At 44.1% G+C, this 15,559-nt stretch overlaps 2 protein-coding genes across 5 annotated transcripts; one reads left to right on the forward strand and one right to left on the reverse strand.

Annotated features, from left to right (window-relative positions):
• The first annotated feature begins 4,333 nt into the window (after positions 1-4,333).
• On the forward strand, positions 4,334-15,559 carry LOC118420844. Of its 4 annotated transcripts, none has more exons than XM_035827887.1 (14): positions 4,334-4,490; positions 5,755-5,858; positions 6,657-6,778; positions 7,169-7,311; positions 7,615-7,765; positions 7,980-8,126; positions 8,265-8,450; positions 11,175-11,404; positions 11,723-11,940; positions 12,467-12,664; positions 13,119-13,198; positions 13,444-13,581; positions 13,917-14,098; positions 15,031-15,559. In XM_035827887.1, exons 2-14 carry the CDS (start codon positions 5,774-5,776, stop codon positions 15,110-15,112), a joined length of 1,962 nt encoding a protein of 653 aa, XP_035683780.1. In that variant the 5' UTR covers positions 4,334-4,490; positions 5,755-5,773; the 3' UTR covers positions 15,113-15,559. The 4 variants fall into 4 exon arrangements, with proteins under 4 accessions (XP_035683780.1, XP_035683788.1, XP_035683805.1 ...); XM_035827895.1 differs by lacking the exon at positions 4,334-4,490 and adding an exon at positions 4,625-4,834; XM_035827912.1 differs by lacking the exon at positions 4,334-4,490 and adding an exon at positions 4,625-4,834 and having other exon boundaries at positions 5,773-5,858.
• LOC118420869 lies at positions 8,546-10,807 on the reverse strand. The gene is made up of 2 exons (XM_035827924.1): positions 9,347-10,807; positions 8,546-9,059 (listed from the first exon to the last, which is right to left on the reverse strand). The coding sequence occupies exons 1-2, from the start codon at positions 10,771-10,773 to the stop codon at positions 8,879-8,881; spliced, it is 1,608 nt and encodes a 535-aa protein (XP_035683817.1). The 5' UTR covers positions 10,774-10,807; the 3' UTR covers positions 8,546-8,878.

The following is a 15,559-nucleotide window of genomic DNA, read 5'->3' on the forward strand; positions in this document are numbered from 1 at the left end:
TTAACTTCTGATTGATTACAAAAGATGTCCTGACTGGGCTAGGTAAAGTTACCCGTTTGTGCACTTTTTTGAGTGGTTAATCATGGCTTTTAAGGACACAATTATCCTAACAAGTAACCACTTCAACCACTAGCACCTAATAAAGTTTTTCTGAATTCCGCTTAGTGAGCACACGCAATGTGTTTCACTGCACGTATTCACTGCAGATATACAATAAAGATAACGATATCTTTATGACTTTAGAACTACAAACTTTGCCAGCTGATTTCTTCACTGTCGCTATATAAATGAAAGACTAAACGTTGATACATTTCCTCCTTACTTGAAGAGCGAGTATTCCTCAGATGGATATCTTTATCTTAAATCATGTCATCTTTCTATGATATAAGAGCCCGGTTGTACAACACACAGAAGTACAGTCTAGTCCGGGAGGCACATGGCAAACCACGTGCAAGTAACAAGGTACTTCGTCCTGTTTCACAGTGATTCTTCATACATAGCTCCAAATTACGTATAAATCAGGCATTAAGGTCAACACTGTCGGCGACATGGAAAAAGACTTCCTATGTTCTCTTGTAAGGGCGTCCCTACAGTAAACATGATTTCCTGCTCGGTTGTGTGTAAACTACACTGTACATGTGTATCATTAGGCTGTATCATATAAAGACCAGGTAGGTCGTAAAAGCGTCACGGCAAACAGCGATTTAGGCTGAATACACTTGCTCTGGGAGTGTATTTTCTCACGCAGGCCTTTCACATGGACTCTCATACATTTCAAGAAAATAAATGGGTCTTTTCAAAAGGATATTGTGTAACTAGGCCGAATCCATTAGCTGGCCAATGCAGTAAGTGTTAAGCAAAGAGATTAACTCACTGGACAATACAGGAAACTTCAATTGAAGGCTTCGTCTACTTGCTTCATTCTGACCTTTGATACTGATTTTCGTTATCCTGATCTTTTTTGCAGGTGCAGGTGGAATACATCGTAATAAAGGTGGGAACTTGTGTGAATTATGTTCAAAAACAAGAACAGGCAGATCAAATGGTGCTACCCTTCTAGCATGTATTACCTCCATTACGAGTGCATATATGCAGAACATTGGCACCTAGCCTAATATGGTCGTGAGCTGATATGATACTGGCGGGTGATGTCTACGGTGTGGCGTCCGGTAATGGTAATGATGGAGACGACAAGTGTATCCATGGCAACCTAATGCCGCCTTAGCAACGCCCCAAATCACGGCTAGGAAACTGTGCTTGAACATATATCACGGGCTTTCCATGCCTACACATCCAGCAGACGTGAAATCATCTACATGCTGTAGCATTGCTCTTAATGGCAGACTTCGGATGATTGTGCTTATCAACAATCTACGAGGCACAGAAACAAGAAAACGAGTGCAATAGAATAGATCTGATTAGAAAAAGCCCTACTTGTAGAGCCGACTATTATATATATATATATATATATATATATAAAGGTCTTCATTCGTCATATATATATATGGGGGCTATTAAGATATTAAACAATGACCTCCCCCAGCACCTTTCCTCCGCATCAATTGGTAAAAACAAGGAGGTTGAAAAGAGCGGAATCTCCTTGGTCAAAACAAGGAGACGACTTCATAGTAAAGTTATATAATACTTTAACTGAAAAAACGCATTCCACAAACCACACTTCGTTACCCTTTACATATAGATCTTGACAGGGTCGCTAGGGGCGCTAACTTTGTTGTGAATGACGTTGAAACTAGAACGGAGTGTTTCTGAGAAACCATATGGATTATGAAGCATTATTGGATTATTGAAGCGCATGAAAAAATGTATATCGTCATCACCGACTTATGATTATGTCAACAGTGTTTCTCAACACGTTCGTATTATGCCGAGAGAGGTTAACTAAAGTTCTGTCGATGTTCCAGGTCATGTTCATAACACAAGAATGTCCAGAGGCTCATAACGGAGAAGGGAAAGCATTCGCTAATTGCCTCTCAGACCTCCTTGCTCAGAATTTAAGTCCGCTCTTGTTCAACCTTTATATAAACGATCTCCCAGCCACTTTAATGTCACCTTTATGTGATCCCGTCGTCCTAAAAGACACCCCCATAAGTAGTCTTTTATGGGCAGACGACCTTGTACTGTTGTCAAAATCAGAAACAGGCCTCAAAGAATGTCTCAAAAGATTAGATGACTTTTGCTCTCTTTGGAAACTATCAATTAACAGAGATAAGACTAAAATCATGATTTTCTCAAAACATGGCAGGACAAGTAAGCAACAGCAATCAACTTTCCGAACACAAGGGCACACAATAGACATCACTAAATTCTATACTTACTTAGGCATAGATATCACCCCATCAGGGTCATTCTCACGGGCTACTAAACAGCTGCGACTAAAAGCTCTCAGGGCCTCCTTTAAACTCAAATCCTTACTAGCATCAAACCATAACCCATTGAATTTCCCTTGCCCTTGATCTGTTCCATAGTTTAGTCAAACCTATATTACTTTACTGTGCTGAGGTACTAGGGACAAACATCCAATGTAGAGACTTGATCTTTAACGGAGTACAGTCATATCCTGCTGAAAATATACGGGAAGGAATTTATAACATCCTTTCTCCGATATTAGGTTCAAATATACAACTCCTAAAGGTTACACGATTAGGAAAGAAGAACGATGTGACATCGCCTCGTCCTGTTCTAGTCCGGTTTAAGAGATATAGTGACAAATTAAATATTCTATATCAATCGGAATTACTATCGAATCAAAATATTTTATTGACACATCCCAAATTCTCATATGAAGTGTCTGATTTAGAGCATGTTCTTCTCAATTACTGTAAAATCCTACTTCAAGTTCCCAGAAGTTCCGTTAATGCCGCCGTAAGGGGTGAACTCGGAACATTTCCATTATACATTGAAGCCCAATCTCAACTTATTAAATATTGGCTTAGACTACAAAACCTTCCAAACGATAGAATAGTTAAAAAAGCTTACGATTTTGCTGTTGAACAAGAACAGGACTGGGCCGTACATGTACAAGACATATTGTGCAGACACGGTTTCCAAAATGTTTGGTTAAACCCTGCAGTTGACGCCAAACATTTTGGAAACGTGTTCAAGGAACGTCTGAAAGACACGTTTGTTTCTGGCTGGAGGCAAGAGATAAGAAATTATAGCAAATTGCAAACCTATTCTAAATTTAAGACCAACTTCACTCTCGAAAAGTACCTTTCATCAATTCAAAATAAATCATTTGTTGCTAACATAACAAAATTGCGAATTAGTGCACATTGTTTGGAGATAGAAAAAGGTCGATATAATAATATACCAGCCACTCAGAGACGCTGTCCTACTTGCAATCATGGTATCGAAGACGAACTACACTTTCTATTATTATGTCCCACATATACTGAGGAAAGGCAGAAGCTTATGGACGTTATCAACAAGACTACAAACATAACATTACCTAAGACAAGTTCAGAAACTTTCAATTTACTTATGTCATGTCCTGATGCAATTTCCTTGTACATAGGCCAATACATCTCTACTGCTTTTCAAAAAAAGGAATCGTACTGTCACAAACACTTGATGTTAACTCTGTATCGTGAACCACTATGTTATAGTAATACCTATTTCCATGAATTAATCCGCTCAGCTAATGTAGCATAGCGACTAGTCATTTGTTACATAGAACCCTCTTACCATTGTTATGTATAAGCAACCACGTAGATATTTATCTTGATGTTCTGTACAATGTCATGTATTACACCCGAACTTGCCATACATTGTACCCGTGCAATTGTTGCGCAATAAAGATAAAGATTGAAAGATAAAGAAAGAAAGATCAAGGACTGAAGGAGGTTAAAATCTAACCTCCTAGCTTGACTTCTAACCCAAAGCCCCTCCATAGAGCAAGGAAAACAACAAGTCTCGCTCTCCAGGCGTGTTGGAAATGAGAAGTTTTGTTGAAACAAGCTTGAACAGGCGGTTCTTCAGGCTACTGCTCCTCCAGACTACAGGAAGTCACGGAAATGTCAACCGGCGGGAGATAAGAAAGGTCCAGCACGGGTTTTCTCAAATCTCACTTGTAGGGTTTGTAAGGAATATGTTTTCACTTTCGATTCAATAAAATTACCCCCACCCCTACAAAATGATACAGAAGCCGATGAAGGTGTACCTTTCAGCACTCCTTAAGGTTTTGAAACCACTTAACGTTGAAAGAGTAAGTCGGGATCATTTCATTTGTCGATGATGAAAATGTAATCCCCGTCAGAAGATTTGGTACGCTCCACAGCAGGATGCACAACACGCCAGTGTGGGGAACTTTTCACAAGTTCTTTTAACATTTAAATTTCGCTGAATCTGCACAAACGCTCCCGGTCATCCAGACGATCGGCCTTTGTAGTCGAAGTCGGCTAGCTGGAAGAGGACGCGGAGACCGTACTACCAACAGCTCACTTTCCCAGGCTTTCTTGGATCCCAATCAGGTACGTAGAGAATACTCCTGGTTTAGGGGGTGTTTTCATTTGCACATACTGTGTGAGTTAAAATACTTCTGGGTTCGTGCGGAAGTGTAGGGAAGACATGTTTGGGGAAAGGCGAGCAGATCTAGGTTGACTGCGACACACTGCGCAGTTTGTTTTTCCAGATTGACCCGCAGTGAGATCGACTTTAGTCATCCTCGGTACCAGTCACAGACCAAACCAAAACTGTTATCTCAGCAAGGCTCTCGTGTCGAGCAAGTTTGTAAAGGTTAAGTCAAACTCGGGGACTATTTGTTGAAGAGACGGAGAAACACCCCGTGTTGGCATTTAATTCCATTGTCGTGAGGGTGAGTTGTTTTGAAAACGTCTTTCCTCTGAACATGTAATGTCAGAGATCATTAGAGGCAGCTTTCGAAACGACCGGGAAGATTTTGTATAACCCAGGAGCTTTTATCTTGATGATCCTTTATATAACTAAGGAGGTTCCTAGCAATACTGAATATGTGTGCATGTTGGAAACTGAGTTGTTATGTTCAAAGTTTGTTTAACGTTCCTTGCATAGTTGCAGGTCAGTTATAGGTCTTATTGTACATACACATCAGGGCCAGATCATGGACGTCACATTCTTTGTTGCCGGGCCCTTGATGTCCAATGATGTGAGCAATATAACCAATAGTCACTGTCATTCATTCATATGTATCAAGTCCTTGACATGTGCAACTTGGTCCCACATACCGAAAGTCTTTCCCTTGTCATGTAATATATCTTACAAACCACGGTAAGTCTGTAAGAATCACGCGATGTTACACAGATGATGTAATAGCCATACGTTTAACATCCTGTTGGCACCACGGAACTACGAACGTCAGCAACATGTCCATAAGAGGGGAGGCAGCCGGGGCTGAAAGGAACCATTGTACTGTGTTCTGCTGACATCATGTGGTCCATGATCATGAATAATGTAAAAAGTAGCCTCGCAGCAGTGATGAAAGGATAACCAAGGCCCAGTGGATACTGGCCTTTCTTGGACAGGGACTTTTGTGATTATGCTTAGAAACGTAATGGCCCCAGGGATTCTAATGAATATGTGCACTTAGGACAAAAGGTATCAAAAGACTGACTTTGGCGCTCTTATGATGGCTCTTATTATTAGAAAGACGATACCGTTTTAGTGTCATTCTCTTTATTTTGCCAACGTTACCTTAGATCACTAGTGCAAATTGATAAATGATAATCTTTCCATGTGTTCCGTCTGTGTATGTTTCAGTGCTACCCATTCTAGCAGGATGAAGGCCGCAGTGTTTTTGTTGCTGCTGCTCCCGGCTGTCTTCTGTGCGCCGAACGGACAGGTCTCCCCGAAAACACTCAGCCGTAAGTCAAACAAACGGAAGAGGCACCAATAGCTTCAGATAGTCACTGTAATATCTTACACCAGATCTACATGTGTTATTTTGTGGAAAGAGGAAACCATATAATTCTCCCGTAGTATATTTCCCTTGTAACAATTGGTACTACCGGAAAGTCTTCCTTCCTGACGAAAATCTGCCAAAATAATCAAATCTCTCTGCCTACGCAGTTAAAGAAAAAACAAGCAAATGTGGCATGGATTATCATAACCGTTCAGGAGTCAACACACGGAATGACTCAATGAGACTGTGAAAGAGAATATGTGTCATTGTAAGAAACCTCAGAACTGTATAGAACTTTTAAAGGGAGCAAAAGGCGCATGTTCATGTGATTCCATCGCGGTCAATATTGTTTTTAAACAATTCATTCATGAGGCGATGAAAAAATAGCCGTGCACAACAGCAGCACTTTTTTCAAAACCAAAAATTTTTTTACGAGACATCGTAAAGAAAATGAGATACAAATGCAGATTACACAGTTTGAACGTGAGGAAAATAATCGACAATACATGTTTAAGTTCATAGCCACGAAGGGGTTTGAGCGTATCTAAACGTACGTTCAAAAAAGTGTGTGTGTGCATGTGCCGTGTGTGTGTTTGTGTGTGTGTGTGTGTGTGTGCGTGCGCGTGCGAGTATTTCTATTCGTGCGTGTGTATGTGTGAAAGTGAGTAAGAGCGAATTATCGGGAAAAGGATTTTTTTAGATCAACAAACTCCTATTAGCACTCAGTCCGGCAAATTTGCCATATCTATCCCCTCTGTAGTGGTGAGCACGCTCGGGTATGGAGACATCTCCGTGTCGCTCAGCAAGGCCATCCGCCGGCTGGAGGACATCTCCCGGATGAAGGGGAAGGACGAGCGCGTGCTTTTTGAGCTCAGGAACAAGGTTAGGACTTTCTTGCACTCACGTTTGCTGGAACTTGATAATTGACGGTTCATGTTATCAATTTTGAGATGCGGACATTGTAGACACTCCTGGAACTTTCCAAGCTGTCCCGAATACAAAACAAAAAAATGGAATCTTTCTCCAAACTGTAAAAACATCTCAAAACAGGTGACGGAATTTAAACGACTTGTGAAAAGCGTTATTCAGTCAGATGAAACAGCTTATGAGACACTATAATTTTGTCAAGGGTTCCTTAGGCGCAAAGTGGTTATCAAGTGGATTATTCCTTTTTTCCCACATCTTTACGCTGTATTCCTGTGTCCACTTCAATAACTTTCTACGTAATGTTATGTTTAGTTGATGCTGACAATTTAGTTGCCATGGTCACAGGTTGCCCAGCTCGAGCGCCAGTACAAGGACAGACAGGAGGAGTCCCGGGCGGCAGGTGAGGTGCTGGAAGACGTGCTGGCCAGATGTAACGACTCCGAGCGGAGACGGCTGCAGGACCGCTGTCTGCCGTGTCTGGGCGAGAGGTGAGGGTTGTGGTCATCGTGGGGATCTATGGGGAGGGGTGGTGTGGTGGGTAAAGTCTAATGAATCATTGGGAAAAGGCGAGAGAAGATGTAGAATGTCATGACTGTGATGGGCGATTGCTAAGCAGGAAATCTATTTTTTGTGTGACAGGCCAGAGATCAACGCATTACTAGCGGTAAGAGCACACGCCGGTAAGCTAGCTGTAGCGTATGTTGTATTTCTTGACTCCCAGATCAATTATCTTCAAGACTTGGCCACCATTACCGTAAAACAAGGATATGTCATTCTGGTGTTTATTTCAGGTGCGTAGAGTTCTACAACGACAACTGCCACGAAAGGAAAGCCCAGGTCGTGCGGCAGATCACGCGCCTTTTCCTCAACGACGAGGGACAGACCACGCTGCTGAACCCGGGAGACGCGTCTAAGGACCCCTTCCTGCAGGCCATCAGTCAGGTAGGTTACAGAGGGACAGGAGGGAGAGGATGGAAAAGAAACATATAGAAAGGAGGAAGCAAGGAACTTCCTGACCGGAAGACCACAAACAAATATGCCTTAAGTATTATTCTTATTTCTTTCAAATAGCAGAGGAAATAAGACTGAAGAGAGGAGGAAGGAAGGCTTAGGAAGCAATCTCAAACGTGTACATGTAAGCCTGTTTGTGTTTCAGCTGTGCAAGGAGCTGCGGGAGTGGTTCAACGGCAGCGTCTTCCACGAGGTGGACCACTACTTCCGCGACAGGCTGGACGGAGACTTCTTCAAGGAAATCGGGAACGACACCAAGGAGTTCTTCGAAGATGTAGGAGAATTCTTTAAGGTATGTTCCTGCTAATAGTCCCACTTCTCAAGTCCACACCCACACCACATCCCAAAGTTTACAGCTTGACGTAAAGAACAGAAAACTTGTATGTTGTTCCAGAATAACATAACGTTTTTCCCCTCTTTGGACCTACAGGAAGATGTTGCCACGTGGTTTCAAGAGGACCTTGTTGACTTCTTCGAGAGGGACGTGTCGGACTGGTTCGTCAACACGACCGCCGACGCCAACGTGTTCTTCAGCGAGGAGTTGCCGATCTGGGCCGAGAACACCGGACGGGAGTTCATTGACTTTTTCGAGAAGGACGTGGCGACTATCTTCCAGGTAGGATGCAATAGTGACGCACAAAAAGGGAGAAACGGTTGGATAAAATATGACTGTGATGTATGTTCTCATGAAAAAAATGCTCGAGCCTTGCATCATTGCACGTAGTCTCAATACGTTTTATATTTACTCGGGATAAGATGACAAACATGACCATCATCTGAATTCTGTCAACAAAGATATTAACCAACAAAAAAAAGCATCTGATCGTGCTGGAAGTTCTAAAGTTCTATAGTACACGTCATAATCAGTGTGGTTTTGCAATTGTCATTCTGCAATTGTTGTTGCAATGAAACACAAGAATCGTGACCAATTGACGACGATGCATCGTCGTCACAAAATGTAAAGTTATCAAAAGTCTTTCAGGCAGTTACAATTTGCTAGTATTGAAAATTAAGGAATACCGATGACATTTTCTCATCTCACGGTCAGTCGAGGTTCTTGCAGTTTGAGACCAGCATGTCCCGGGAGAAGCACCTGCTCATGTGCCCGTCCGGCCCGTAGGTGTGCCAGTGGTCCGCGTGGCACTCCGCGCTGCAGTACTGCGCCAGCTTACAGTATCTGCACGTCCGGAATCCATCCAGGCGTTTGCTTTTGTCGCTTAAGAAGCTGCAAAGGGATGGAGATGGCTTTGAGTAACCAAAGAAAAAAGGAAAGCAAAAACACCAAATCTGACAAAACTTTGACAACAAAACCTTTTTGTCAACACTCATACTTACCTAGACCGAGTCCTGTTAGCTTCAGTGCTTATGGATGGTGCGACACGTGAATTATATACCACATGAGATTACGAAGGCAATGAATTCTTAAAACTCAACAAAGATATGAGAATGTGATAAAACAAAGTCGGGGCCTCTGTTGTACCAAGGATAATGCCCTTGGTTGTACCCACCTACCTCATGCAGGGAGGATTGGAGCAGAACACGGGCATCACTCCCTCTGCCGGGTCCTGTACTTCGTACATTTCGTTCCGCAGTGAGTAGAACTCATCACCTTCATCCATCTGCAGACGAACCCGCACACTCTTGCGCCGAAAGTAGTGCAGCTCCATCGTCCCGTCCAGGAACATCCGCAGGACCATGGCCCACTTCAGCAGGGCTTTCACAAAGGCGCAGCGCTTCCATCCCCTCGCCCTCTCGATGAAAGTCAGGACAGCCGGGAGCGCGCCAGCCTCTCTGAGTACTTTGTAGCCCATGATGCCGCCGATGTCCAAGAAGTAGAGGCCCGTCCTGAGCGCCATCCACAGCACCCTGAAGCTGCTGCGCTTCCTGAGTATTGTAGCGATACAGGTAGAGAAAGACGGAATTTCCCCAGTCTCCTGTAGCAGAGCACGAACCAGGTCGTCCCGTTCGGTCAGGACGATCACGTCGTGCAAGAGGTAGGTCACCCCGCCGTCACTGTACAGCCTCAGTCCGAAGGCTCCAGGGGAACAGGAGGGGCAGCCGAGGTGATCCTTCTTAGGTACCATTGTTTCCGTCTCATCTGCCAGGTCCAGCATGAATCCGTGCAGCCAGGGCCAGATCTCGGGGGTGTACCTGGCCAGCACAGCCGCGGCCGGTCCATACGTGCACATCATGGAGAACCTCTCCAGCAGCGCCAAGCGGTAGGACACTATCCAGTCTTCTCCCATCTGCCGCATCTTGATGTAGGAACGTTTGCGGGCTAGCTGCCTCTTCGTGTTCCTTTTCAGTGACAGCTTGCTGTCTTTATCAATCACCTTACGTCCGTCCCTGGTGTCGGCAGCCTCACTGAGGTCCCCACCTCCTCCCCGGGACTGTGCACTTTTCCCGAAACCTGCCAACTTCCCTTCGTTTCGAATATCGCCTTTCTCGGCAGCACTGGACAGGATGTTTTCAGTGACTTTCCTGTCAACTTTCTGGTGATTGTCTCCTCCCTGTCGAGACTTATTGCTGCTATTCCCTCGCATCTCCTCACCGGCGTTAACCTTATCATTTCTTACTGCCTTCTTCTTTTTGGGACCGTCTTTGCAGTTTTCAACTCGCACTTTGCTCTCTGTTTTCGTCGGTTGTTGCCTGGTTGAGCTTTCCACGAGATGATCACGATAAACGATTGAAAAGAGGAGCAGCTTCTCCAGCACCGGTCTGAAGTTGGAGTCCACGTAGCGCTGCATGATCTTGCTCTGGTGGAAGCTGTCGTACGGCATACACTCCCTCAGAGTCACGGTCAAGCTGGAGTCCCACAGGTAGCTTCCGGGCGGACCGTGAGGGCAGGACGCGATTTTCTTGACGCATTCGTCTATGTTGTACAGGCAGTCTGTGCACAGACACCCGCTCTTGTGAAATGGTCCCTCAGTTAGCGACATTTTACGCACGTCTCGCCAGGCTAGTATATAACAAACAGAGTACAAGTCGCACAGATGTTGGATCAGGCAGCAGGTCTTAGAACTGTTTTGTTTACCCCGGTTTCCATGGGTACAACGATGTGTCATTGTTCCAGAATAATGCAGTTGGACGCAATGAACATGTGCTTTGTTACGTTATAAAACAATGCATTCGTTCCATCATAGCTGAAGTGGGGATACGTTGCTTACAACAAACCCATGTGAGACCCATATCTTAGCGTCATATTTTAACTATAACTTGTTCTGGAATTTGCTGGATAATTGTCATTGCTGAGAAACTTGTGTTACGTCCTTGGTTTAAGAAAATCTGTTCATAAGTTTGACAAAGTTGCGTTATGTCTAACGACCAATCTGTCTTCTAGAACTTCGGCAAGGACATATCCCAGTTCGTGGAAGAACAGGTGAGCCCTACGTTCGATGAACTCCACGACAATGTCCGAGAGTTCGTGGAGGAGGACGTGGCGGACGCTTTCTCGTCTGCGAGCGAGTACGTCGGGTCGGCCGGCGAGACGGCAGATGGAGCCGCCGACGCCCTGGGGAACACCGAGAAGTTTCTACGGGGAATCAACAGGCATCTACAGACCGTGGCAGGGTGAGTGAACGAGTGATCATGACTTATTTATTGAGTGGATGATTGAAGGAAAGACTGAATGGTTGACATTACTTCCTTGGTTTATCGTTTTCAAAATTGGCTTTGCGTCCGCGATAACAAATTTATAGAAATTTATTCATATTATGGCATAGTAAGTTATTAGTAGGGCATACATATATGTCGAAAAAGATGTGAAATGCGGACCTCACGGAGGTAAGTGAAATTACAATTTCGTCACTAAACTTGGCCTGAAACATCAACACATGTCTTCATGACAACAATGCATGATTGTATCAAACTGTACGTGCCTCCCCGCAGTGGCCTGGACCAGGTAGGCAAGGTGCTGAAGAACGCCAGCGGACACGCCAAGAAGGCCGTGGAGCAGGCTAAGACCCAGGTGCACGACTTCTCTCACAAGGTGGAGGACTTCTTCGAGGATGCGGGAGATCAGATAGTGGACGGCTTCCAGACGGCTGGGAGGGAGATCCAGGACTTCTTCGAAGAGGACTTCGCTGGCTTCTTCAAGGACACATTCAGTGAGTGCGATTCATCTATTTCGACAGGTCGCTAATAATATGTCAGTACGCATTTGTGGTGGCTTGTAGTATGTACACCTCTGTCCAATATACCGGGGTTGTATCATACACTAATATACAATCCAGTGCTTTAATGAATGAAGGCCTTCATTGCACATTCTTGCCACGCCGGGCTTACAGACAACAACAAGACATGTTGGAGAAATAACGTTACATTTAACAGATACAAGATGAAACTATCGTCAGATAAATTCAACTTCTCCTCACTTGCCAGTTATGGTGGAGATGTATGATTTATGTTCAGTTATGTTTTCAGTCATGGTGAAGATATGATTTATGATCGATGGTTTGTCCATAGCTAGTTTCATTATGAATATGAATTTTGCTACAGAACTTCTTACCTACCTACCTAGTCCCTTGACCTCCAGGTCGTTGGGGGGGGACAAGGTGGCCATGAAGATAGAGAGTTGCCTCCAACTTAAGTGTATGAAATAACATTTATGGCCATGTCTACCCCTTCCCGCAGGTTTCCTGGGACGGCGGCGCCGCGCCCTGGACGACTCCTCCCTGCCCGCCGCCCTGATCAGCATCCCCTCCCTGCGGGGCCTGCTCGCGCAGAACGACCTGGACGAGCCGCCCACGTGCCAGGCAATCCTGCAGGACTCGCGCAGCTGCGCCCGGCTCGTGCACACCTGTAATGACTGCAGGGTCAGGACACAGGATGGTAAGGCCTTTGACCACCTGCCTACTTGCCTAGACTAAGGACTGGTCCCTTGCTACACTCCGTAATGTTTCTCAGTGCAATGTTTCATAATTCAGAACCTTAGACTCAGCTATCTTGATGGTTGGTCCTTTGTTTTCACGATCTGGTCTTTCCATGTCTTGCAGGTCTTCCCAGTGGTATAACCAATTTTTGTGCTGGTCCTCTGTATAATACGTATATGTGGAAAGGGTTGACGCGGGTAAGAAGGGTGTTATAAGCCAGGGATCTAGCTGTGCATGTGCATGTTCATTGACGATATCAAAGCAGTGATTTTTCTATTATCAAAAATGCTTCCGATGAAAGCAACAAACGGTGCCTTTATGAGTTGTTCTTTCAGTAAACAGATCGTCTTTACAATGGTCATGTTCATTAGTTTGGGTTTACTACTATTACGGCACACCCTTTTATTCTTCAGTGTGCCCAGAGAAGCAGGAAATCCTGAAGCAGTACTTCTCATCCCGAAACGCCAGCAGGAAGACATTATTGGCCCTACAGGTACGTTACCACAGAAATTATCACAACCACTGTACTTAACAATGAATAAACACAAGAATCAAGACAAGTAGGAAAAATAGTATTAAGATATGAAAAATTACCTTGCGAAGAATATATGTTTATCATAGAGCAGTGATCACCTTATACATTAGACGCTTCATGCAGTTGATTATTTTGATAGAATATGAAATACTTACGCCATGTATTGTACCCATTGCGACACATGGTTTCTTTTATATGTCTAGACCACCAAGAGGTTGTATGAGAAAGCTTTGAACATGTCTCGCGGGGACCAGTCTAAGGTGGAGGACAAGTGCGACTGCCTCTGGGCCTACCATGTCGCCGAACTCCCCAGGGAACAGCGCCGCTTCAACGTCACTCAGGTAGGATGGTTATGTAGTCTACTATTACTAATATGTCCAGGTAGGGTCAGTTCAAAATTTATAACAGATCCATCTAGCGATTTTGATCGGATAATTGTCAGCTTTGGACACGAGTCAGTTTACGATTCATCAATGTGGCCTTTAGTACGGCCAGTCTAGCCGAGCTGGCTGAATCTCTCGGCCTTTAGTCCGGCTGGAAATAATGATGCACTGAGAGACGAATTTTCGCAGCAACAATCATTGTAAAGTATTCTAGAAAAGAACAAAAGGGAATGCTACTCTTACTCAAATTTAGTCATTCTTTTCTCTAATGTTAATGTGATGCACGTGCACAGCTTGCGATCCAGCCCGGGCCCGACCGCGTCACGATTGTCCGCGCCGTTGTCCGTATCTTCGACGCCCCCGAGAGGACCTTCATCGTGCCGGTCCTGTCGGAGAACAACCCCGAGACGGACCCAGCCGTCATCGCCGGCCCCATAGCCAAGCAGGCGCTGGAGTGGTACAAGGCGCAGCTACCGTAAGTACTGGGTTCTGTGTGTTTACTGGTGTTGTCCTATATGTCACACCGGTACTGTCCTATAGTGGTACGCACATCGTACTGTTGTAACGGATCAGAGTATGTTTTACCCAGCTGAACAGTTCCAATTTTTGCATTTTGCGACTTGCAGTCGCAAAATGCCTTCTGGCCAGTGTAGTCGCCGTTGTGATGTTGAGATGAACGGACCTGTTCAATCCATGCCAAACATTTGTATACCTGTTAAAACAGGCATTTCTTCAACATGTTCGCACTAGCGCAGTGGTAAAGTTTACGCATTCTAAGCCAATGCACCCGGTTCGAATCCGGGGAGGTAGATTTTTTTTTCTTTTTTACATCCATTAAAATACTAATTTTTACATCCATTTGGCCACACCAATTTATTTCTTTGGTTAACGGATTCGCCGCTTCGTTTTTTTGCCGAAAAGAAATAAAAATTAAAAAAACTTAAAAATGCCCCGCAACAGAGCTCACTCAAAAACAGGCAATGTGTAGTGAAATTTGCTGCAGTTCACGCAAATTTTAACAGGTGGCGTCTAGATCTGCTGCAGTTCAGGCACATATGTGAATCTCTCCATGCGCCAATATCAGGTTTAGTTACTCTGTTCTATTTATATGACATTCTAATAACTAGAAAAAAACGTTCACACACGCAAACATTGGCAAAATGCCAGCTTTTTTAAAAGCACTTGTTTTATGATGGACGGGATCAAAGAGGTCACATAATTTTGGCCAGTGTGTGAACGCTGGTGTACATGGCATGAAACCAACAGAAAACAATTTATGGTACTTCAGCACCAAGGTCAGGATCTGTCCACTAACAGGGCTTTGATTCCACATCTACCAAACCATTTTCATTTTTTAAAAAGAAAACTCTGAAATTAATGCATACAACTTGTCTTCCCCTCTCACAGAAGTACCAAGAACCCAGAAGGCGACAAAGGCTTCGCCGTTGAAATGCTGTCCGATGCAATAATGCGCCCTTCGATAGCCTAGAGGGCCCTGCCGTCAACCGTCACTCACGGATATTCCTCATATTTATGACAGACGGTCTTTAGGCAAATAGCGAGTTACTGATGCGTGGTTAGTTCATTCATACGTGTTTCAGAACTAGCGGCCAATATATGAACTGCATCACTGCATTCATCAACGTAAAGTTTATATACTGTAGTAGCTTGTGAGAGTTATGTTCATAATGTTGGGCTTCTTTGTAAAACTGAAGAGCCGAAGTTCACAGTATTGAGACGATGAAAAGTATAACTAATTGATCATGCCTAGATGGTCTACTAATCTAAATTTGACATAGATACAAAGGTTGTAACTGCAGTGTTTATAGAAATTGGCATGGCAGGTTTACCATGCAAGGTGTAGCGCTGGTTTCATCAATGTATTCAAACGATTTTTTATCTGACTCTTATCATTAAAAAGCCAGTTTTGACAATA

This window comes from Branchiostoma floridae, chromosome 1 (assembly GCF_000003815.2).
Source record: "Branchiostoma floridae strain S238N-H82 chromosome 1, Bfl_VNyyK, whole genome shotgun sequence".
Taxonomy (NCBI): domain Eukaryota; kingdom Metazoa; phylum Chordata; class Leptocardii; order Amphioxiformes; family Branchiostomatidae; genus Branchiostoma; species Branchiostoma floridae.